The sequence below is a fragment of the Lemur catta genome, chromosome 12 (genome assembly GCF_020740605.2).
Source record: "Lemur catta isolate mLemCat1 chromosome 12, mLemCat1.pri, whole genome shotgun sequence".
Lineage (NCBI taxonomy): Eukaryota > Metazoa > Chordata > Mammalia > Primates > Lemuridae > Lemur > Lemur catta.
Window position 1 is genome coordinate 43568416 of NC_059139.1, and position 23752 is coordinate 43592167.

At 39.7% G+C, this 23752-nt stretch overlaps 1 protein-coding gene across 5 annotated transcripts in view; it reads left to right on the forward strand.

Annotated features, from left to right (window-relative positions):
- PIK3R1 (phosphoinositide-3-kinase regulatory subunit 1) overlaps positions 1-21863 on the forward strand; it is an 82824-nt gene extending 60961 nt beyond the window's left edge. For 2 of the 5 annotated variants that reach the window (XM_045566447.1, XM_045566449.1), the window contains exons 5-16: positions 127-258; positions 1053-1254; positions 1442-1521; positions 12731-12833; positions 13565-13663; positions 13763-13943; positions 14171-14296; positions 14946-15088; positions 15325-15501; positions 15594-15662; positions 16314-16484; positions 17553-21863. In XM_045566447.1, coding sequence (XP_045422403.1) covers positions 127-258; positions 1053-1254; positions 1442-1521; positions 12731-12833; positions 13565-13663; positions 13763-13943; positions 14171-14296; positions 14946-15088; positions 15325-15501; positions 15594-15662; positions 16314-16484; positions 17553-17742 — 1673 coding nt within the window. In that variant the 3' untranslated portion in view covers positions 17743-21863. Of the gene's footprint in view, positions 1-126; positions 259-1052; positions 1255-1441; positions 1522-8581; positions 9064-10636; positions 11274-12730; positions 12834-13564; positions 13664-13762; positions 13944-14170; positions 14297-14945; positions 15089-15324; positions 15502-15593; positions 15667-16313; positions 16485-17552 lie in introns of those variants that run through there. The other 3 variants (XM_045566450.1, XM_045566452.1, XM_045566451.1) reach the window with 3 other exon arrangements.
- Positions 21864-23752: the final 1889 nt, after the last annotated feature.

The following is a 23752-nucleotide window of genomic DNA, read 5'->3' on the forward strand; positions in this document are numbered from 1 at the left end:
ACTTGGTCTCTTGTATTCGTCCTCATATTGCTTCTTTTCCTTTGTCACACTGAAGTCAAACATTCAGAAAATTGCCTAAACTGATGTATAAATGTCTGAATATTTCTTAAAATGTTTCTTTCCTAGATACGGCCTCTGTGGACTTGGAAATGATCGATGTACACGTTTTAGCAGACGCTTTCAAACGCTATCTGCTGGACTTACCAAATCCTGTCATTCCGGTAGCCGTTTACAGCGAAATGATTTCTTTAGCCCCAGGTTTGTTTTCTGTTCTGCCAGCCTCACTGAACATACATTGAGATGCAGATGTGCTTGTAAACTCTCTTTAAGTGCTGCATATACAGGGATAGTAGTTAGAAATTCGTAGCAGTAACCTGCATCTGCTCCTCACTAGCACCAAAACTTCCTCCTTCACTGGGGCATCCAATAGAAGACCCAGATTCTCCTTTGCTTAAGACTGTCCCCATGTTGGAATGGCTAATCACTAACCTGCCAGTTTTAACAAAGTTCACTACATTGGTGAAGGACCTGGTGTTTCAAATACCAGTGTCAGATTCAGGGGACCAGGACCAGGACCCAAGTGACTGGAGATGTTCTTGTCATCTTCTCTGAGTAGCCATCACAGAACGTGTTGAGGAAAGAGGGCTGCCAGTGTTAGGAGCTGTGGCTCAGTTACGTGCTTTGGGGACAGGAAATTGTGGTTCGTAACCTTCAAAGTTAAAACCTGTAATACTTATCTGATGCTCCTCTGAGTTAGCCAATCACACTTGAAGCTGCTCAATAGAGGGCAGGTTTCTGCCAGCATGCTCTGAACAGCTTGTGGTTTTCTTACACGAAGAGTTTCTTGCATTTCCATTTGACTTGAGATTTCTACTTTCTCATAATGCATTTTCTAACGAGAAGAACAAATGTTCTGTGTGCTTCTCCTGATAACTTTTTAAATGACTCCTTCTGTGGCTAGAAAAAAGAACAGAAATTTTCTAGGTGTTTATTCGCTAATACCTAGAAACAGTCTCTTAGTCTGTTTTCTTTTCTTTTTTTTAAACTTGTAGAAGTACAAAGCTCCGAAGAATATATCCAGCTGTTGAAGAAGTTCATTAGGTCGCCTAACATACCTCATCAGTATTGGCTTACGCTTCAGTATTTGTTAAAACATTTCTTCAAGCTCTCTCAAACCTCCAGCAAAAATCTCTTGAATGCAAGAGTGCTCTCTGAAATTTTCAGCCCTATGCTTTTCAGATTCCCAGCAGCCAGGTAAGTGAAAGAAGAGAAACGTATTTGGGGGTAGTCCTAAATTCATTGGTAATTAAATGCATCCTAAAGATACTACTTTGAAGATGCTTGTGCCAATTTCTATCACATACATCCACTTGAATGTGTATAAATGCAAACGAGTTTGTTTTTAGGGAAAAGGTTTCTAATAAAACTCTCTTTCTTGCAGCTCTGATAATAATGAACACCTCATAAAAGTTATAGAAATTTTAATCTCAACTGAATGGAGTGAACGACAACCTGCACCAGGTAATGCTTTTTGAACACTGAACATTCTCTCTTTCATTTCTGAGAGCCTTAAAAATGACAGCTATAGACCTCTTCTGAAGTTAACATAAGTTTCTTGTAGAATTACAATCCATAGTCATATGTTACCTTGTGATTTAAAGAAAAAATAGCTGACTGGTAGTGGATACAGTAAATATTATCTGGATTTCAACATTTGCAGATTTTAAATCGTCTTGGTTTTAGGGTAAGAGTTGGGAGAGCTTCCCTGTACTCTTCAACGTTTATGCTTCTACTTGTTGAATAAATTTATGGAGTTCATTTTAGTTGTTGACATTTTTGTTTTTCTAATACTTATAAAGTAGGGATTTATAATTACTATATAATTTAAAGTATTTTGGAATGTGTTTTTTGGAAGCGGGTATGCTGAGAAATGTCTGTCAAAATAAACATTTTCAATAATGCAAGCAGTATGAAACTGGAGTGTTCACTGCAGCAAGTTAGAGCAAGCCAGATACTTCTTTGAAAGCAGGCTGCCATTCAATTAGCCATTTAACAAAGCAGGAAATGTAGATCATATTAGCAGTGGGTTTAATTTAAACTAATGTATTTTTCATCTACTGTGGAAAGTCTAAACAACCTCACTATGCTATATGCTGCTTAAAAGTTATCTGATAGAGGCTGATGATTTAGAACAGTGACTAGGATCCTATAAGTAAAGTGAAGTTTCAGGACCAGTAGACAGTGTTGCTTGAGTCTAATGCCTAGAATTGAAACGAAACACCATGAATATATTATGTATTATAGGTAACTCATATAGATTACCATATTTATCTCTGTATGAGCAGGCATGGAGACCAGTTATCAGCATCATTCAATGGAGAATTAAGTTGTGCTTTTTTATTGGATATTGCATAACCAGGCTAGGTTATTTGCATCTGGATGGAGGCAGCCTGAGAGAGGCAAGGGCCTAGGCTCAAAACCCACCTGCAGGGCTAGAATAGAGGATGGGGTAGGTAACCACTCAAGATGCAGGTGTTGGGAAGGGCTTCTACAGACAGGCCCAAAGTATGGTACCAAAGGTGGGAAAGGCATCAGATATAATAGATGAGGTAAGTGTGGATGTTCCAAATGTTCTGTAGCAAGCAGAATGTTTAACAGGGATACCCAGAATTGTAGGTGACCTGTGTCAGAGAAGATTGTCAACAGGTATGACCTACGACTTCAGAGGGTGGCCAAAAGGTTTCATGTGTGACTACGCAGGTCACTTGTGAATGGATTTGGGAGCTCTGTGCTGGTGTTCAGAGGCTTTCTTTTGGCTTAGTAGGAAACAATGGGTGTCGTGGCGTGGAACATGGCATTTGAGCCATTGTTGACTACCGATTCCTAGAGTAATAGCACAGGTGGGGAAGGAAGAGGAGTAGCAAGAATAAGCCCAGCTGAGCTCTTTCACTTGCTCCTGACCAGTGTTGAGGTGTCTCTTAGAGACCAGGGAGAGCTGGGCCCTCCCTACAGTGAGGGGCTCAGGGGTGATCCTGGTCTTCTCAGCAGCCACCCCTCTGGAGAGCAGAGGCACATGGAAGCTAAAAGCCAGACAGGGCTTGACAGATACCCATACATGAATTTATCACATGGAGTTTTTGAGAATTTCTACTACACAAAATGTGGAATCAGTGGTGGAGTCTGATTAGTCTGACTGGCATAAACTGGTTAAACATCTTTATCAGTCTCAGCCTAATTCCACCAAAGTAAAAATGTATCTGCAACCATTTTCATAATATACCTTTAAAGCTGCTTGATATGTCAAAGGACCCTATGTTCCTCTACTAAGAAATTGGTGCGTCAGTTTCAAAGGCAGATTAATTCTGTCAGTTCTGCAAAAAAAAATGACAAAGCCTTGAACATTTGCTAGATTATCCCAGTATTCATGAGGCCTCTTCAAAAAGTAAATCCAAGTAATTTTAAAACCCTAGCTTGAGCCGTTTTTTCCCTTTGTGTGATATCTTTTAACAATTCTGAAAAGTCCATAGGCCCTTTGGAATTAGATGGATGTTTCGGTGTCTCTCACTTGTGAAAGCATCATACTGTCCACGCCAGGAACAAAACATGCTCATCCTGAACACCTTTGTAATGACTCCAGTACAGATGATTGGCAGGGCACCCTGGGTTGAAGAAATGATTTCTTGGGCCTGGCAAAAATACAGCAGTTTCCTAGAGTCCTTCATCATTGCCCCAGCAAGTGCCTGTACCAGAAGGCTTTGGAAACCAAGCACCGTACCTCTCCAGTGAATGGTCATAAATCAGTCATTTGCAATAAACTGTAAAGTACAAAAATCATGACTTGGTATTTTCTAAAAAGCAGTAAATATTTTAAGTGATAGCATCATAAAAAGCATCATTTTTGAGTGGCAAGCATTGTCCAACTTTGCCATTTAGGACATGGAGAAACTGAGGCCCACAGATACTGAGAAGTTTATCCTGTGCCACCCCACCAGTGTGTGCCAGAACTGGGTCTGCCCAGGAGCCTCCCCCGGGACTCCAGTCTGTTCTACCTGCCAACTCTGGCTGCCTGTGTTTTTAGAAACTTTTCATGAGCAGAGGAGCTGCATTTTAGTGTCCAGTCAAAAACTCTTCTGAAGTTTCAATCATGTAATAAACTAAAAATATGTGAAAAGAGCTCCTATGGGTCGCATATAGTAAAGAGCCATAAAGCATTGTTTATAGCTTTCAGGATAAGACTCCAAATCACTCCGCAAGACGTGCGACAGAAAGAACAGAGTGGGCTTCTGAGTCAGACAGATCTGGATTTGAATCCCAACTCTTTGCTGTGTGCTTGCCAAGTTCTTCGTCAAGTGACTCAGCTTTTCCAAACTGTTTTCCAGACTGTGGAATGGGGATAATGCCTCTCTCCTGGGTTTTTATGAGGATTAAATTGGCTGATAAATACTGAAACCCATGACCCTGTCTCACTACTATCTACTGTATACTCTAGTTTTTGAGACCTTGTGGGAGCTGGCCTCATTCAGCAGGTCTGACTCCTTCAGTCCTGAATCCTATCAGGCCATTCTCCTTGCTGACCCTGCATTCCCAGCCAGCAGAGCTGGGGCCTCTGGAGCCTCTAGGGGCTTCAGTGCATGTCTGAAGGGGACACTCTGGGCCGTTGCCATCCTAGTGGGTACCTTGCTCGGAAGGAGGAAGGTGCCTTTAAATGGTATCCTTACTCTGCATGTGGCTTGGTGAGTGGAGCAGCTGGATTTCAGTGCCACTCCCATGTCACCTTGCCTAGGTGCCTTTTCACAGTGCACAAAATGCACAACTGTACCTAGCGGCCTCAAACAGCGCCATGCCCTTCATCTGCACCCAGATGAAGATCCTCCCCCTGTTTTATGTGCAGGCTAAGTTGACCTGTTCGATATGTTTATGCCCTTAAGCCCCTTGTCCTCTTAAGTATTCTGTAGTTTTTTCTATTAGTTTAATCTACTCAACCATATTTCTAAAGGGCAAGGACAAAGGCTTTTTCTCCTTTTGAACTCTTCCTAGCACAGAACTGGGTACAGCATAATCATCCAAAAAAACTTTTTTTATTCTTTTATGAACTTCCCAAGAATATTCACACATCAACTCATTTTAATACATCCAGCAACCCTGGTAAGGAGGGAAAACTAAGATTTGGAAAGGCTAAGCACACAGAGTAAGTTCTCAGAACTTTGTTGTTAGTTTGCAGTTCCCTTTGTTACAAAAAGTCTTAAAAATATTTAAAGCCAAACAGCAGGGTTTTTTTGAATTATTTATGTTATGGTTACCCTATTAATTTAGGTAGCTAAAGGAGATTTCTATAGGACAACCAAGGTAATAATAGGTCCATTTAACACAGGATGCCTTTGAATGAAACCCATTATAAGTGTATTTACATATTTCAGATTTCATGGATATATTCAGAAATACTAATGTAGCATAATTGAAGTCTAATATTGCACCCTCAAGCCCAGAGTGGAAAATAAACGACTCTTTCTCCCCCCTGCCCTTCTACACCTGTCAAAGTTAATTTTTAACCACTGGCACATTGCAAAACATTCATCCTGAAGAGCCTGATTCATAAATCTTGTTTTAAATGCTCTGGGCTTGGTTTTCAACCAAGACTAAAGCAAGCAGTAAGGTAGGGGGAAATGACTTTCAGAGCTTTACTTTTCTCTGATTTAATTTTTATTAGGTTTAAAATGTGATCTGACATTAGAGGGTTATTTCAAAGGTGAGAAATGAAACGTTGAAAGCAAAATGGATGTATTTATAATAGATGAGTAGAAGTAAACGGAGGCGAGCCACACCAGGTTTTATCAAAAACTAGCAAATTTTATTTGTACTCTAAAAATGAGACGTATTTCAGTGTGCATGCGTTGGAGAGGTATAGTCAGTTTTACTTTTGTTTTCGCAGTGCAGCCTTCTGTTTGTCTCCAGGGACACGATCTGGGGGGATTTGGAGGGGAGGAGTTCTTTATTCCACTAAGCAATGGGCGTGCCTTTTCAGAAACCTTGTAGAATGTGTCCGATTTTATGCTTATGTGAATCTGGGTTTACTTAAAACTTCAATGGACATTTTAGCACAGGATCATTACAAGTACTGGATGTGGAGTAAAGAATTTGAACCATCCTGAAAGGCCCTTCTGTCCCAAGTTGTCTTAAGTTAAAATTATGAAGGGAGGTATTCATTTTACCCTTAAATGAAGATTTTGGCTCATTAATTTTTTTTTCTCACTGCCCTTGTTAAATGGTTTTTGTTCATAAATGATGGCTCACAAAAACATTTCCAGGTTGAAAGCTGCTTGTGGAACATTTGTTACTTGACAGTGATTTGCACATGAGATACCGGTATTCAGTCTATAACTTTCAAACATTTTAATGATCAAGAGACATTTTCCTGACTAGATTACATCTGTTGAGAAGTGAAATAATGGCCTGTATTTGCCTCTGAAATGAGTTTAAGAAACAATGATACATATTGTTTTAAAGAATCCCTAAGGGAAAGTTAGTTTTCAATTATGTGTGTTAAGTTTTCCAATGTGCCTAGGCCTTTGAGGTCCAGAGAAATGCTGACATTAAAATACAAGTTTTCCTAAAAGCTTAGCAGACACATGAAAAATATTTATTATAAAATTTGCGGGTTTTTATTTACTAGTTATTTGTTAGTGAACCCTCTAGCTTAAGTGACAGTTGTAAAATTATGTTTATTAGTTTATGTGAAACGTGGACATAGTGTGTGAGAGGAACAAAATAATACAGAAAGTTGACCATTTTCTCCCAAATCAGGAGTTACTGATTCTATTCCACCAGCAGAGGGCTCCCTTTTTAAGCTAATAAGGAGTATGCGTCCTGTAGATCGCTTTTCAAAGACTAAAATTCAATGGGAAAAGATTCAGCTCACATTTTCGGTAACATAATAGAACGCCCATGGTAGATGAGTGTACATATTATGAGGAATGTATTTGAAGCAAAGTTTTCCAATCTATTTTAAGACTTTCATTCTGTAAGTAGAGGGTGTACTGCTTTCCAGTGGATAATACACTGTTGGATTTACAGAGCATTTTAATCTTAGATGGTTTTGACATGAAAGATCATGTGAATCCAGCCAGGTATGCTTAAGAGACTGATGTTTCCAATGTTTCTAGCTTTAGAAAGGCTATTTTTAAAAGTGGGGCAAGATTATGCAGCTCAGGATGCAGGGGTATTCTCTGAACTAACCATATGTCCCTGTGATCAGATGGCAGATTCACTTATAGACTGTTTTTTCCATTGGGAAAGTAAGTTTTTCAGTATTAGTTGCACCAAAGGAAAGTTTGTAAAAATCACTTTCATTGCGGGTTTAGCAGTACTTCCCAGATACTTCAGGTAACCCTACAGCTGGTTCCTGCTGTTTGCCTGTGTGACTTTATGTGACCATTGGATCGCCTTCCTATACAAAGTATGAGGGTATTATTGTCAGAACCCAATTTTCTTCAAAAGGAATAAAAAGGTAGATTTTTTAAAAAGTTAAAGTAAGATAAAAATAGAAAACAGAAAAAGCCAGAGTTTTGTTGTGTTAAGTTTTTTTGCATGTGGCTTTAAAAATTACCTTCGGTTTCACTTGTCAGTTTGTACTCTCTCTGGCAGAGGAAAGTGAGGAGCCACGACAGTGGGTAGAGAAGGGAATTTGGAACCAAACATCAGAAGGCTGGGTTCTAGTCCTAGTACATAATCTTATGCAAACCACTTCACCTCTCTGGGTCAGATTTTTTTTTCCCTGTAGCATGAAGGAACTGATTGAAATGATCTCTAAAAAAATTACTTTCTGACTTAAAGGTTGGTGGTTCTGTGATTTTTATATGGTGGGTGTTCTCTGGATAACATTAAAGCCATCTATGCTGATGCGACTGAATATTTTCTTAGGTAAAACTTTAATTCTTTAAATAGTAGCCAACAATCCTAATTGTGGTTCATTGCACCCTGCTCAAATAAAGGACAAAAATCCACCACAAAGGTATGCCCTTCTCTACCTTTCTATCCCTTGCCCCACGTGCCCAGCACATAAACCTAATGCAGACACCCCTTTTAATCAGAAGGTCATATGGCCATTTAAATGTGAGTTGAAATTGACCACATAAGAGCCACAGGTGTTTTATTTTTTCTTAATCTTCACGTGGTCATGGAGGGTAGGGTGCATGTGGAGTTCTAACAGTCTTCCTGAGGGTACCCTCCTGCCATTGAACATTTCTGTCATCTGCTCCCTGCCTGAGTTGCTTGGTCAGGGCTTTCCTGTTACACCTGCGGTCTGGTCTGCCTGTGCTAGTGTGTGGGACCGAGGTGCAGGAGGTGGACACGAGCGAGGCACTGTGTTCTGGGCTGTTCCAAGAGGTTCAGGCCTTTACAAGTGAGGCTTTGATTCTATTTTTGCTGAACTAGCTCAGCCACTTCCTGTGTTTGGCTGCGCATAGTGCCTCGCTTCACTGTCGGCTTCTCGAGCCAGCCAGCGCGCGCGGCGGCCAGTTAGACTATTTTGGGTCCCCGCACAATGGCCTTCTCATTTCCTCGGCGAAAATGAGCAAGTTGGTCTTGCATTGGCCACTTTTCAGCCGATGACAACTTTGACTTTGACTTGGGCTCCCCTCCCCCTCCCGAAATCCCTAGCTCAGCAAATATTTGAACCTGCCCGAGTTAATCATGAAGCTGCGATCTTTATCTAAGGGAGACGCGCGAGCGCCCGGGCTCTTTTTCTGCCCGGTACAGTAGCGAAATCCGGTTGGCTTCTCGTTGCGGAGCCAGCCGCGAGCGGCGGCGACACCGCTGTGCCGGCCGGGCGGGGCGCAGGGACGGCGGTGCGGAGCCCAGAGAGCCGGCGGGGGTGCCCTGCAGCGCCCCCACCCCTGCGCGCGTACTCGCGGCTGCCGGGCACGCGCACTGCCACCGGAGCAGGAAGGGGGTGGGGGAGACGCGGGGACTTGGTCCACTTGATGGAAGAACAGCTTTTTGGATTTTTTTTTCATTGTCGGAGACAGGCATTTCAAAGGGAAACCGTTGAAATGCATAACCTGCAAAGTAAGTTGCCTTGAATTTGTGCACTTCTCTGCCCCTTCCCTGTGGGTTTTTTTTTTTTTTATGTGAACGGCTCCTTTCTGTAGTTTGTCTTGGGGCGTGCGTGCTTGGTGTGTGTGTCTGTGTGCGCGCGCACGCCCCTGTAAGCGCTGCCTGGGGAGGGCAGATGGAAGATGAGGGGAGGCACTCCCCCAGGTCCTCCAGGGGGACAGAGCGAGGGAAAGGTGGGGTTGATGTTGGAAGTTCGGGAAGGAGGTACTAATTACAAAGTGCTTGCTTGGCTGGAAGTTGGTGCCAGGCCAGGGCTTAGAGAGACCATGGAAAATCACCTGTCTCCCTGCCTCCTCCTGGGTCAGTTTGCCTCTTGAGATCCAGCAGCCGGCATGGTTTGCACCAAGGGCTCCCAAATGCAGGGCCTGGCCCTCTGGACTAACTGTTAGACCTGCCACCGCTGCTTGGAGGATGTCTCCTTCCTTTTGAGAGAGGGTCGACATTTTTATTAAACTAAGAAAAAATTTTTTTGCATCTTATCTGAGAGCCTACCCCACCACCTTTTTGCCATTTTTATTTGAATTTGAGTTTAGGTTTATCTAAACCCGTAAGCAAATAGAAAAGCATGAATGGGAGAAGGTGGGAGAGGATCTATCTGATGAGCCTGCCTTCCCCAGTAATGGGAAAATGAATTAAACTAGAGAGGGGACATAAGTGAACAGTGCCCAGAAAACAGAATACCCTGCCTTTGTCTTTTTTTCATAATATTTTATGATTCCAAATTTGATAGAAAGTCGAAGAATGAATGTCAAGGGCTTCTGTGTTCTTTAAATTGACAAGTATGTGGCATACACATGTACATAGATCACAAAGCCCACTATAGTTTTTAAGATGAGTCACATTTACATAAGGGGGTAAACCTCCCCCTGTGATAATATTGCGAATGTAAAGAGAGATGGGTTCACAGTGGGAATGTATGTTAGGCTCCAGTAAAGGTAACAGGATTATATGCAGAATGATTTTGAAGAACCAAAATTAGACATTAGATTTGTAGAGAAATTGATTTCTTTATATTAAATACTACTAAGAAGGAATGCTTGTCCCCAGAGTAAGGCATTTGAGATGGGAGGGGGGAAGCAAAAAAAAAAAAAAAGAGTGATTACATCACCCTCCCCGTCAAGCAATATTAGCATCAAAGATGGGTTTATTAGTGAAATAATTTGCAAAGGTAACTGTATCTCTATTCTGCTTTCTGATATATATATATATATATATATATATATATATATATATATATATATATGGCCTCTTTCTTTTTGAAAGAAGCATCTCACTTTGCCCAGTTTTGTTAGACACTAACCTTAAAATTATTAATAATGTTGACAATTATTTCTGCTAATAGGCATCTGCATTCCTATTCAGAAAAGTCTAGTTTTAACTTCGCAATGTGTGGTAGAGGAGGAAATTTTATCTATACCTTTTCTTTTAATTGTTCTTTCTAATGTGCATTTGTGACAGTGTTTAAATTCTGAGTTTTCAGTAAATTATGGGGGACTGAAATTAAATACCTAGAGTTGATCCTTTCTGCTTTTAATATACATGGGAGATATTTAAGGACTGCAAAATATAGCTGAGGTATACCATTTTGATGCCTTTGTAAGATTTTTAAACCGAGGAATAACTGGGCTATCTATCTATAAACCCAGATGCACTGGGGGGGGTGGGAAGCTCCGAGCTGCAGCATATCAGCTTTTGTCAACCTGCCAACAGCGGAGCGTACCATGCTGCAAGGAGTAATAAATAAGGAATTAGAAAACTCACTGCTGGAGGAGAACAAATTAAACACCTTTTTGAAAGGATGAGCATGTATACATTGCAGTTCTATTACATGTAGGTTCTTAGTGAGATTGGGATTGTGTTAAGGCTGGTATAGAAGGGAACTGATGAAGCAGGAGTGGTCTGGTGACATTTTTCTGACTTGATTGGCTGGGGTGTGTGATGTAATAGGTTTCAGTGCAGCCCCTTATAGGTTTTAAAATGAATTCCAAGACACCATTACAAAGAAAGCCGGACTCTTTTCTTATAACTGAGCTCAGCCAAGGAAACTCTCGCACAAATGTACAACACTGTTTGGAATATGGAAGACCTGGATTTAGAATATGCCAAGACAGATATAAATTGTGGCACAGACTTGATGTTTTATATAGAAATGGATCCACCAGGTAATACTGCGGTATTATTGTAGAGAGCTAGTTAATTTTGTGGCTTTTTAATTTTTTGAAAGCTACTGTAACAGATCCTCTTTAGATTTCTATTTTTATTAATTTGTTTCATTGATAAAAATTAGTTTGCTTGTAGGTTAAAAATTAAACAGATCGTTTTACTGCCTGTAGAAGCAAGCAGATCAGGCTGTGTGTGGTACATGCTTATTCTTACTTGAATGGATATGAATTAAATTCCAGTTTTTCACTAGTGTCTTTTGTTAATCGTGGTCCTTCCCTAGTTGGGTTATAGTGTTGTATAGTGTCCCTGTAATTAAAATGATGCATCTTTTGTGCTGCTTTTCTCTGTTGACAGTGGATGAGAACAGTGTGGTACTTTGCAGTGATAACACTTGGTAGTTTAGAAAGCATGTAAAATGTAGCAGTGATTGCAACTCAGTTCTCTATGACCTGAAACTACTCTAAATCAGATGTTAAGACGGTGCTTGCTCTCTCTTGTGTTAAGGTATTATAATGAAGAAAGTTGACTGTCATTTAGTGCTAGTCTATGTAAAATATTCTTGTTAGACACCTGAAATCATTTTTGCATAAATTAAAATAGTAACAGTGCTTTAAAACTTATTACTTAGAATTTAGCCAAAAAATCCTAGATTTAGTTCCTAAATTCTTTTATTCCAATATTAACTTTCCCCCCGCTTAAGAAATTCAGAAACAGTGTAGTCTTTTATTGGTCACCAATTCATATGTCTGAATACTGGTCTGACATTGAGGAAGGGGGGGGATATGGTTTTTAATCAGTTCTGGCATAGAGAAGACAATTTATCCAACAGAATATTAACAGGAATACTAAAGAGATTTAGGGCACAGATGAGTTTCTTAAAGTGGCTTTCGGCAGAACAGTGCCTGAAATACTAAGATTAGAGAAACCCAATTCCTCTTCTTAAAACATACTGCTGTAGATGAGCTTTTTTATTACTGCAACAGCATTTGTGGAGGACAGAGACTGAATTTGTCTTTCGTAATTAAATAAGAAGAGGAAATTAAAGCCAACTCATGTTATTCCTGCTGCTCATATGTTCATAGTTTCTTACTTTAGATGGATTTGACCAGGCATGAAAGTTTAATATAACTAGAATCTAGAAGTAGAAAATGTCATGACTCTGGATTTACTTTGAAATTATTCACATAGCCGGCCCAATTTGTTAGTTTCTAAGGCTCTCTCTCCTTTTTAGTTTCATTTCTTTTTGAGCCATCCTCTGAAAGATTTCTTTTTTTAAAGAACACTATTGTCCATGTTGCATGGAATTGTGAATCACTGCTGTATACTTCAGCTACTCTAATCTTTCTTTTTTTAAAAAAATAGAAATGTTATTGATCTAAAGAAATGTCAGTCTAATTTGAAATGTTCAATTATAGTTGGGATTACAAACAACTTCTTCTTTCTCCTTCATCTGCAGCACTGCCTCCTAAACCACCAAAACCCACTACTGTAGCCAACAACGGTATGAATAACAATATGTCCTTACAAGATGCTGAATGGTACTGGGGAGATATCTCGAGGTAAGGCTATAGAAACTATTCGTTTTAACTAGATACAGAGAGTTTTAGATTAAGAGAAAGAAAAGCACCAGCTTGCTAAGTTCCATTTTTAGGATATCATCCAACATAAGCATGAAGCATAGTTGGTCCTCTTCCAAAGACGACCAGAAAAAGTCACTGAGTACTGGAGAACTGTGGGTGCTGGATGCCACAGGAAATTAAATACCCAGGAAGTTTCGTTACTGACAGAGATGTCAGGGAAACACTGGGGTGAAATGACACTGCCTAAGAACAGAGAGTAAAGGCACTCTATTAAGCCAGACTCTAAGAATTAATGTTATTGTCTTAAACACAATAACAAAATGGCATTGTTTTCTTTACTTTTTTGAGGGGGACTAAGGGGTTGGGGAAACCTTTTTGAGGTCATGACTTTCTGTGATATTTCAGAGAGATTATAATGTTTGCTTAAAAAATAAATAAAAACTTTGTACCATAGATATACCAGTAGTGAAAGTGGGTACTTTTTTTTTTTAACTCCTATGCACCTGTTTATAATATTTCTATATAAACAAAGAAGAAATTGGTAAGCTTTGAAAATGTAATTCATAAATATAAATCTATGGGTATAGGAGGTATATTCTGCTCGATTTTGGTGTGAACGTAAAACTGCTCTTAAAAAAGCCTGTTAAAAAAACAGTGTAAACCTATGATGACTAAATCCTTGGAGTGAGCATTGTCTTGTGTTCTTTTAGGGAAGAAGTGAATGAAAAACTTAGAGATACAGCAGATGGGACCTTTTTGGTACGAGATGCATCAACTAAAATGCATGGAGATTATACTCTTACACTAAGGTGAGTCAGGGAATATAGCCAAAATTGCAGTGTTTGGGTTGATATTAAACATATTTATTAGAAAATTTTAATACCATTACTTTAATATTGTATTTACAGGAAAGGAGGAAATAACAAATTAATCAAAATATTTCACCGGGATGGGAAATATGGCTTCTCTGACCCATTAACCTTCAATTCCGTGGTTGAACTAATAAACCACTACCGGAATGAATCTCTAGCTCAGTATAATCCCAAATTGGATGTGAAATTACTTTATCCAGTATCCAAATACCAACAGGTAATCAAAACTGAATAATCAACATTATATTGTTTAGACAGAATACTTTCAAAACATTTTGAAACAAGTGAATTACATGTAATGATCACAAAGTTGCAATTTTATAATTGCTAAATAAAATAGTAATTTTAAAGATTTTTCCATGTCAGCAATTTTGTTAATTATTTGATTAAATACTGTATCCACGGAATTTATTTTTTTCCCCTGTGATTTTTTAATCTTTCTAGGATCAAGTTGTCAAAGAAGATAATATTGAAGCTGTAGGGAAAAAATTACATGAATATAACACTCAGTTTCAAGAAAAAAGTCGAGAATATGATAGATTATATGAAGAATATACCCGTACTTCCCAGGTGAGTTTTCGCGAAAATCGGACTAAAAGTTCAGAACTCTTAGTTATTAAAGCCTAACATGTTATATGTAGCTTCAAAAAAAAAAAAGTTGAGTTTCTGTGAATCATTGTGGATTATTTGAGCATATCTCTAAACCTTTTAAATGAAGTCAGTCTATAAGGATCAGTCTAATAAATTAAGTTCACACAATAAATAAAGAGGTTTAAGGTTATTTGACATAATTCCTGATTGAAGAATTGGAAGTTAATAATAACGGAGTTTCACAGACTTGTCTAATCTCTACCATGAAAAGGAGAGGCTACCTTTACTTCCGTGATTTCCTAGATACTTACTTATCTCTGGGCCATCATGTATCTGGGACCGCCAGAGGGAATAGAAGGCATCATGGATGCTCTAAGCTGGAATAGCTTTTAAAAAGATAAAAACTATAAGAATATTGCCAAACAATCATTTTCCATAGATTGAGAAAATTCTCCAAAGTAAAGGTGCATTCCTGTGATACTGGTTTAATGGGTTTTACCCATTAATTCAAGTCCCACCCTGCAACCACATGGTAGATAATAATACAGATCAAATGTCCTGGTAGTATCTTGCAGTAAGAAATGTTTTATGAAAGGTATGACATTGTCTTATTAAAATTGTGTTGCAGGAAATCCAAATGAAAAGAACAGCTATTGAAGCATTTAATGAAACCATAAAAATATTTGAAGAACAGTGCCAAACCCAGGAGCGGTACAGTAAAGAATACATAGAAAAGTTTAAACGTGAAGGCAATGAGAAAGAAATACAAAGGTTGGTAAACCATTAGTATTTTCATTGTCCTTGTGCTAGAGATGACCAAAATCCTCTAAAACTGCTTAGAGATAATCTTGCTTTCTGTGCTTTGAATAATTTTAAAATGACAGGAAGAGAAAACATTCTTTACCTGAGGAAAACTGCTGGGAAGCCAGTAGTGAAACTTTTCATAAACTTTGGGGACTCTTCATGATACACCCAGGTAATTGCAGATGCATTTCTTTTGCCTATAGGATTATGCATAATTATGATAAGTTAAAGTCTCGAATCAGTGAAATTATTGACAGTAGAAGACGACTGGAGGAAGACTTGAAGAAGCAGGCAGCTGAGTACCGAGAGATTGACAAACGTATGAACAGCATTAAACCAGACCTCATTCAGCTGAGAAAGACGAGAGACCAATACCTGATGTGAGTACTCAAGATGAGACGCTGTACGTGGACAGTAATTTCCAGAATGAAGGATGAGTTACTAATGCATTTTCTTTTCCAAACTTTTTCAGGTGGTTGACTCAAAAAGGTGTGCGGCAAAAGAAGTTGAACGAGTGGTTGGGCAATGAAAACACTGAAGAGTAAGTAGTTACCAAAGACGGGAATACTTAAAGACCCGAGATTTTCCTCATCTTAGGAAAACGTAGGACTTGCATTGTTTTTAGAAAAAGAGGAATTTTACTGCGTTTGGAGCAACTCAGAGGAGAAAAATGTATAAACTGTCATTATCCAGAATTCTTAGCTAAAGAGAACTTGGGTTTATTTTTTACCCCTAATGCTGTGAAATGACCTGCTGGTGTCCATAATGACGTCCCTGTACATCTGAAAAATCCCAAAATATTTTTGGAACAATCAGAGAAAAAAATTACGTTTAGTGTATTTTAAAGCTTAAGTATAGGCTTTGTTTGAATTATGTGAAAACTGGCAGCCTTCCTAGTCAATCAGTTTCCTGATCTAAACTGGATAAACAAGATCGTTTAATGCCTTCCCCTCTGCCCAGGTACCTGAGAGTGGTTGTTGACTTGGAACTAGTATAACTTATGGCTAATTCTTTGTCCTGGGGAGCTTGCACTTGAGGCCGAAGGCTCTGAGGAGAGCTCAGGCCGAGGCAGGCGCGTGGTGGCCCGTCTGACACGCTGGGGAGGGAAGGGCCCTGCTTGAGGACACAGCGGGCCGGGCTGGTGGCTCCCGCATGCATATTCATTGGGAACCCTTCTCTCCTGCCTCCTCAGCCAATACTCACTGGTGGAAGATGATGAAGATCTGCCCCACCATGACGAGAAGACGTGGAACGTCGGGAGCAGCAACCGAAACAAAGCCGAAAACCTGCTGCGAGGGAAACGGGACGGCACTTTCCTTGTCCGGGAGAGCAGTAAACAGGGCTGCTACGCCTGCTCCGTAGTGTACGTACCATACGCTTCGTTCGGCCTCGGGGCGAGGATTCTTTAGAAAAAGTGCTAGTCTAGGAGCATCTCAGTGCAACAGCTAGGGCGGGAACTAACACAGACATGACAGCATGTTCAAGTCTGGCCAGATGTATCTGTTAATAGGGTCTAAAGGAAAGAAACAGTCTGCTGTTCAGTTGGAAGACTGGGCTTTGGGTTCCAGTTTGGCAACTAATTAATCATGAGACATCCTCAAGTCTTTTTGTCTCATCTTTAAAATGAAAGTAGCAATGCCTACCCCCCCCCCACCATTATTTTTCCAGCCTCCCAAGGCTAATCTAGTTAGAATCCGAGAACACCACCCACAGGTAAAGTACCCATCAGGAACAGGTCAAAACAGCAAGAGAAAAGACCCCAATTACCGTCCCAAGAGAAGACATATTTCTTTCTTTTGTATATTTTTAATAGTTCGGGTAGTACTTTGAAAAGTGAGTGATCACTAACATCGCCGTTTCGGAGAAAGTGATATCCTTTGCTAGGAAAAGTTTCTAAAAGTATGTTATACTCCATGATCAATCTCCATTTGCTCAGAGAAGTAGTGGAGACAAGGGAATAGGAGAACACAGAGGAGATGCACAGCTCGAGAGTGGTGTAGATGTTTCCAGAAGATCGTGCTGATAACTATCGTGACAGTGCTGGTGGTACCACAGCACTCACGGTAGTACTCAGAGTGGTCGGAAGTCACCTATTCCTGCATGCCAGGCAGTCAAGCACATGGCATGCATCGTCTCATTTCTGTTCTCAGGGTAACCTGATTATATACATTACTATTGTCTACCTTTTAAACCATTTTCAAAATGAAAATAGAGCAGTTCAGTGACGCTGGCTTACCTACCCAAGACGCTCAGCCTAAGTACATAAGTGGCAAAGCTGAGGGTCTGCAGTAATGTAGGACTGTTCCCCCCAAGCTGAGATTGGCCTGCATACAGTACACTTTCATGATGACGATTTTATTGAAAACACCCATGGAGTTGTGAGGTGTCCTGGACAAGCTCAAAAGGCTGTTGTCTTTTCTCTCTTCTCTAGGGTGGATGGTGAAGTAAAGCATTGCGTCATAAACAAGACAGCCACTGGCTATGGCTTTGCCGAGCCCTATAACTTGTACAGCTCTCTGAAGGAACTGGTGCTACATTACCAACACACCTCCCTCGTGCAGCACAACGACTCCCTCAACGTCACGCTAGCCTACCCGGTATATGCACAGCAGAGGCGATGAAGGGCTCACCCTCGGGATCCTTCTCCTGAAGTTCAACCACCTGAGGCCTCTGGAAAGCACAGGGCTCCTCTCCAGCCTGACCTGTGAATTGAGCTGCAGAAACGAAGCCGTCTGTCTTCAGATGGGACTAGAGCTTTCTTTGACAAAAAAGAAGTAGGGGAAGATACGCAGCCTAGGGCTGTGTGATGACCACACGTGTCTAATGCGGAGTGCTTATCCATCCTTTCTTCCCTTTTTTTTTTTGTTTTGTTTTGTTTAAAGCCACAACAACACAAAGAGAAAAAGAAATGCAAAAATCTCTGCGTGCAGGGACAAAGAGGCCTTTAACCATGGTGCTTGTTAATGCTTTCTGAAGCTTTACCAGCTAAAAGTTGGGACTTTGGAGACCAGAGGGTGGAGAGGGGGCTGAAGAGCCCTCCTGGCCTGAGGATGCTCGGTCCAGCCTGGTTTAGCCTGGGTGTTGCTGTGCACGGTCAGCCCAGACACATCGCACTGTGGATTATTTCATTTTCTAACAAATGAACGATATGTAGCAGAAAGGCACTTCCGCTCACGAGGGACACTTTGGAAGAACGTCAGTTCGTGTGTGTTCAGAAGAAATAATGTCATAGCAAAGTGCCAGAAAGTGTTTTGTTTAAACTTGTCAAAAAAAAAAAAACCCACCAACAGAAAAATGGAACTTGGAAAACAGGACTTTAAAGGACATTCAGTATATAAAATATGTACATAATATTGGATGACTAACTATCAAATAGATGGATTTGTACCAATACCAAATAGCTTCTGTTTTGTTTTGCTGAAGGCTAAAATTCACAGTGCTATGCAATTCTTAATTTTCATTAGGTTGTTATCTCAGTTTTAAATGTACCTTCAGAATAAGCTTCCCCACCTGTTTTTGTTGCTTGAAAATATTGTCCCTGATTTTTGTTAATATTCATTTTGTCTTTATCTTTTTTTTTTTTTTTTAAAGAAATGTGTACAGGATGCCAGTTAAAAAGGCTTCAGAATGAAAACTATGAAATATTTTACAGTTTTTCTTGTACAGAGTACTTGGGTGTTAGCCCAAGGTTAAAAAGTTCATAACAGATTTTTTGGACTAAATGTTTTGTTGGGCAGTGCCTGATAAGCTTCAAAGCTGCTTTATTCAATAAAAAAAGAAAAAGAGATGAATATGACAAAGTATCACTGAGTCCAACAATGTTTTAAGACTCTTAAAATACGGTACCTGGCAATGTTTGTTTCATAAAGAATTGTGAACTTCTTGAATCTAGGGAGGGGGGATGTAGCCAAGGGATGTAACAGCTAGGATGGCGGGAGGGGTGACAAGGTGGTATGCACTTTCTCATGATTACAGAGAAGAAGTGAATAACTGCAAAGGGAAGTTGCTTATACTTCAGTCTTTTCTCACTTTGATTTGCTAGTTGTTATTGATTAATGACAATTACAAACCTACTGTAACTAACTAACAGTGTAGCTGGTAAGGTATTTCAGTTCTTACGAATTTTGGGTTCCTGGAACAGAGCTCACCTTTGTTTAGAACACTGATTTAAAGGTATAATCTCTGCCTTTAGAAAAAGTATTTTTGTCTAACATTAGGCTATTCATTATAACCAACCAACATTCATTTTAGAAAAAGCATGATCTGAAAAAAATATTTTTAGTTGGATATTTGTTACTTCCCTAGCTTTCCATTCAGTTTAGAACATAAAGCAAATTGGCACAATCATACCGTCACTGCTCTAGACTGTGTGGAGCTCGCTAAAGGCCACTGCAGGAATCCGAAGGGAGGTCCTTTTCATTCATCCAAATAATTGTGTGTTATACTTCACTATGGAGAAAAGGAAAGGGGGGGCGGTTATTAGTATAATCTTTCCAATTTAGGGCAAGAGTGAGAGGTCTCTCACTGATTTACATATGCAAAAGCTGTTATGTTCAGTAGGAATTGTACATGTGTTGGGAGGAATGAATACTAATTATAATCATGGTCACTACCCTAGTACATTAAAATGGAATCTTGCAATTTGTTTTCCTTTCTCAATATTAGATTCACCCACAGCTATATTTCTCTTCAAGTACTAGGGTGAAGGGTTTTTTTTGTTTTGTTTAATGTTCCTTTTAAAAATCTTTTGAAAGGATCAGTCTTGCAGCTGAGTTAATCATATGTAGAATGTATTATTTTCCTTCTTTTCGTGATGCTACTCATACTCAAGCAAAAGTCAGACAGCCAGACTGTCAGCCCTCAAACTTGACTGTACTGATCTGACCATCTCCCTCTCATCACCAGACAATTGATGATTTCCCCGATTTTAGTTTGTCTTTGCTTTAAAACTTGTGATGGTGATATCCTTCCAGATTACAAAGAAGTCTAACAGTTAATAGTAGTTTATAGACTGGGTTTGTGGTTTTTTTTGTTTGTTTGTTTTGTTTTTTTTTCAGTAGCACATCATGTATGCTATTAAATACAAATAGTTTTCATTTAATTTCTAAAATACAAGATCTGAGATTGAATGTTTTATTAAAAGCTACAGTTTTGTGAATGTTTTTGCTTCAACACTCTTTGCAAGATGACATGGTATTTAGGCAGTTGCCTTATTTTTGCATCTCACAAGCATACGTGCAATAGATTTTTCACTGAAGAGCAAGGCAGGATTCATTGTTCCATCTCACAGTGAGTGACACCAGACCTATTCTGCCTAATGCCTTTTTGATTGCAGTGTAGCATGCCTGCTGTATTTGTCCTCTTAGATGTTTGGCCAGCAGGGCACTTTGAGTTCAATCAGTCATCTCTTAACAACATCATCCAAGTGGCTCGTGAGTATGAATGGATACAGCAGAGGCACTCCTGATACATGATTTTATCCATGCATCAGTTTTTCCCACCCAACGTAGCATCCTAAAGCCAGAAGCTAAGCTGCAGAGAGGCTGTGGTAGGGCATAGAAGTGGGAGCGCATTGGGACCTCATATTATACACAAGAGAGATCATAACCACCTGAAAAGGCAAAAAAGCATGTGTTTGCAACATCTGACAACTTCACGGCCTTTCATATATGTATATATGTATATGTGCATGGACTGTGTTTCCAGTACACCTTTCAACCAAAACAGATCCACAGTCATTGAGTTCAAGTACATAACAAGCAAATGTTGAGTACAATTCTTATGTATGTGTATGGGTCATTTATTTTCCTTTGAGGTTGCTTTGTTTTGTCTTGTAAAGGTGAAAATTGTTTGCAAGTGAAGTGAGAAGTTCGTATTTCTTTGGCTTTTTTGTGTTTTTAAAAGCTACTCCTTTTAGGGAGCTGGTCTGGATGACTTAATTAACTTGGAAATCCTTGTTTTTGGTGTGTCGAGTCAAAATGTGTTTATGTGAGCTGTCACTGTGGGGAACAAATTGCTTTGTCATATAGCTGGTTATGAGCTAGTAACGTGTTTGGGAAGTCCTACTGATGTTCCTTATTGGGAGAAAAATTCTGCTGGTTTTAACAACTGTGCTTTTGCTATACATGGTATCCAAGTCCATTGGAAAGCAGACCCTGTTTAAGTTTAGGGTCATTTAAAGAAAGGGGCAGTTTAAAGCACAATGCCTCACATGGGACACAGTTTCAAAATGCCAAATTCTTGTTTTTTAAAAATCTAGTTATATAAAAGACTATATTATAGGTGGGGAGGAAATAGCATAAGTGAGTCAATTGGACAGACTATCCAACTTAACATTAAACTTGTCACCATGAGATAGCATTAGCTGCCCAGGATGCTGCTATTTAAAAAAAGAAAAGGAAAAAAAAAACAAACAAAAAAAACACAAAAAATGAAAAAAAAAAAAAACTCATTTATACCTGTGTATTTTTTAAAGCTACAATCTGTTCAATGTTTTTACAAATCTGTTTATATGACATTGTTAAAATAAAGGTGGTCTTTTGACGAGAGGGAGGATGTCATGGTCAGTTGTAATTTTGCCTTTACAAGGCAACTGGGACGGGGGTGGGGGGGTGGGGGGAGTATGCCTCCTTGACATTTTGTTCAAGTTATAGATTCAATGGAGCTATGTCTTGTTGTTTTAAGTTGCTTTAATGCATTGTATTAGGTCTCCAAACAGAATAAAGGTTGTTTTGAAACTTAAGTTTTGGTTTGAAATACTAATTATCAGCTAAGAAATATTTCTAAAGTGGCTCTCTTGCTGCTGTTTGTCATCTCCCACCCACCCCCTTTCATTCTGTAATATTATCCCATTATCTGATTTTTATACAGTGAGCATATTTAGTGGTCACATGAATGACAGCTCAATGTTATTTACATAATTTCACTGTATCCTCAATTACAAAAAGACATTCCTCTAGGTGATGTCATTTCAAAGAACGTGCTTACGATAAGAAAGCCAGATTATATAGATATAATACGCATATTACGTAGATACATCCATAAGATATACCCACTATCCCTCAGTTTCTCTCCCCCCCTTCCTCCACATTCATCCCCCAAACTTGAGAGTCATCCTCTAGTAACTGGTTTGCTGGGGTATCCAGTTTTGTCTTTGCATTGTATGGGCTGCATGTTTTGAACACTCTCAGTGCTGCGACATTTTGTAGAGGTGTGATGGGAGCTATAGCCCGGGAACAAGCTACACTCCAGGTGCAAGTTTGACATTGTATCATCTAGTCAAGATACACAAGTCTCACTGTGAAATAACTTCCATTTGCTTTGATTGCTAAATGAACTTACAGCCATGCCACCTTGCCTGTATATGGTGCTCACATGACATACAGGCACAGTGAGGGTCCCAGACCTGAAAACATGGGCTAGTAACTAGGAAAGGGGTATGCAAATAATTACTGTCATGGAAACAATAACTAACATTTGTTGACTGTGGCAGTAGCTCTGAGATTCATTTCCTGCTTTCCCCCCTGCTCTGTGTAGTATCGTAGAGAACAATATTCCCTGGATCTTTTACCTTCTGGCTTCTAGGTAGTGAGTCTCCTCCATGGCTCCAGCCAGATAGACCCTTCCAGGTCTAACCTTCCCCGCCTGCCCGGCTGTCAGGAGAAGGTCCGGTCACCATTACCTCCTGCCATTTTACTCTAGTTCTAGTGCTAAACCTCTGGTTTCCCTACCACCCTGTTTGGTTTCTGAGCCCTTCCATCCACCTGAGTAATTAATTCTCTTTACTCAATTCTCTCTGTAAGAGCTAATTTCTTTATTCCTGACTGGACTCTGATTGATATAGCAAGTGATTGTTATCCACTAAGCTCTTCCTATGCCTTATCTGATTTAATCCTTCCGCAATTATATAAGTAGAAGATATTATCCCCATTCTACAGATGAGAAAACTGAAGCATAGGTATGAAATGACTTGCTCAAGATCACACAGCATATTAGAGAAGGGTAAAGTGCATAGGTAATCGGACTCAAGGCAGAGCTCTTCACCCTTGTGCTGGAATGCAACGGCCTTCCAGTGGAAAATGCACTAGGGAGTGCAAAGAAAGTTCACTCATATTTGTTCCTGATGGGGAACTAACCATATAGTGTTTAATTAGTGCACCGGTGGCTAGTGACGCATGGCAGAAATAGCACAGGCCTGCTTTAGACTCATGGTTCCCAAAGTGTGGTCCCCAGACTAACAGCATCAGCATCACTCAGAAACCTGTTAGGGGTCCAAATTCCCAGCCCTCAGCCCTGCCCTACACACAGTGGGGCTGGCAATCTGTTTCAACAAGCTCTGAGTGACTTTAATGCATACTAAAGTTTTAGATCACCTGATTATTGAAACAGTACTTCTAGTACTTTAATTAAAAACCATTACCATTAATGAGCAATATGTTACTTTTATATAATTTATGTGCACAGTGTAGACTCTATTAAAAAAAAGAAAAGAAAATAGACTGATTTGCAGTTTAGGAGATCCGGCCTTGGTCTTATCTCTGTGTTTAACCAGCTGTGGAAACTTGGCAAACTCACGGCACCTTTGAGGCTTCTAACTTCTTATCTGTGAAATAAAGGTGTGGGTCTGGACGA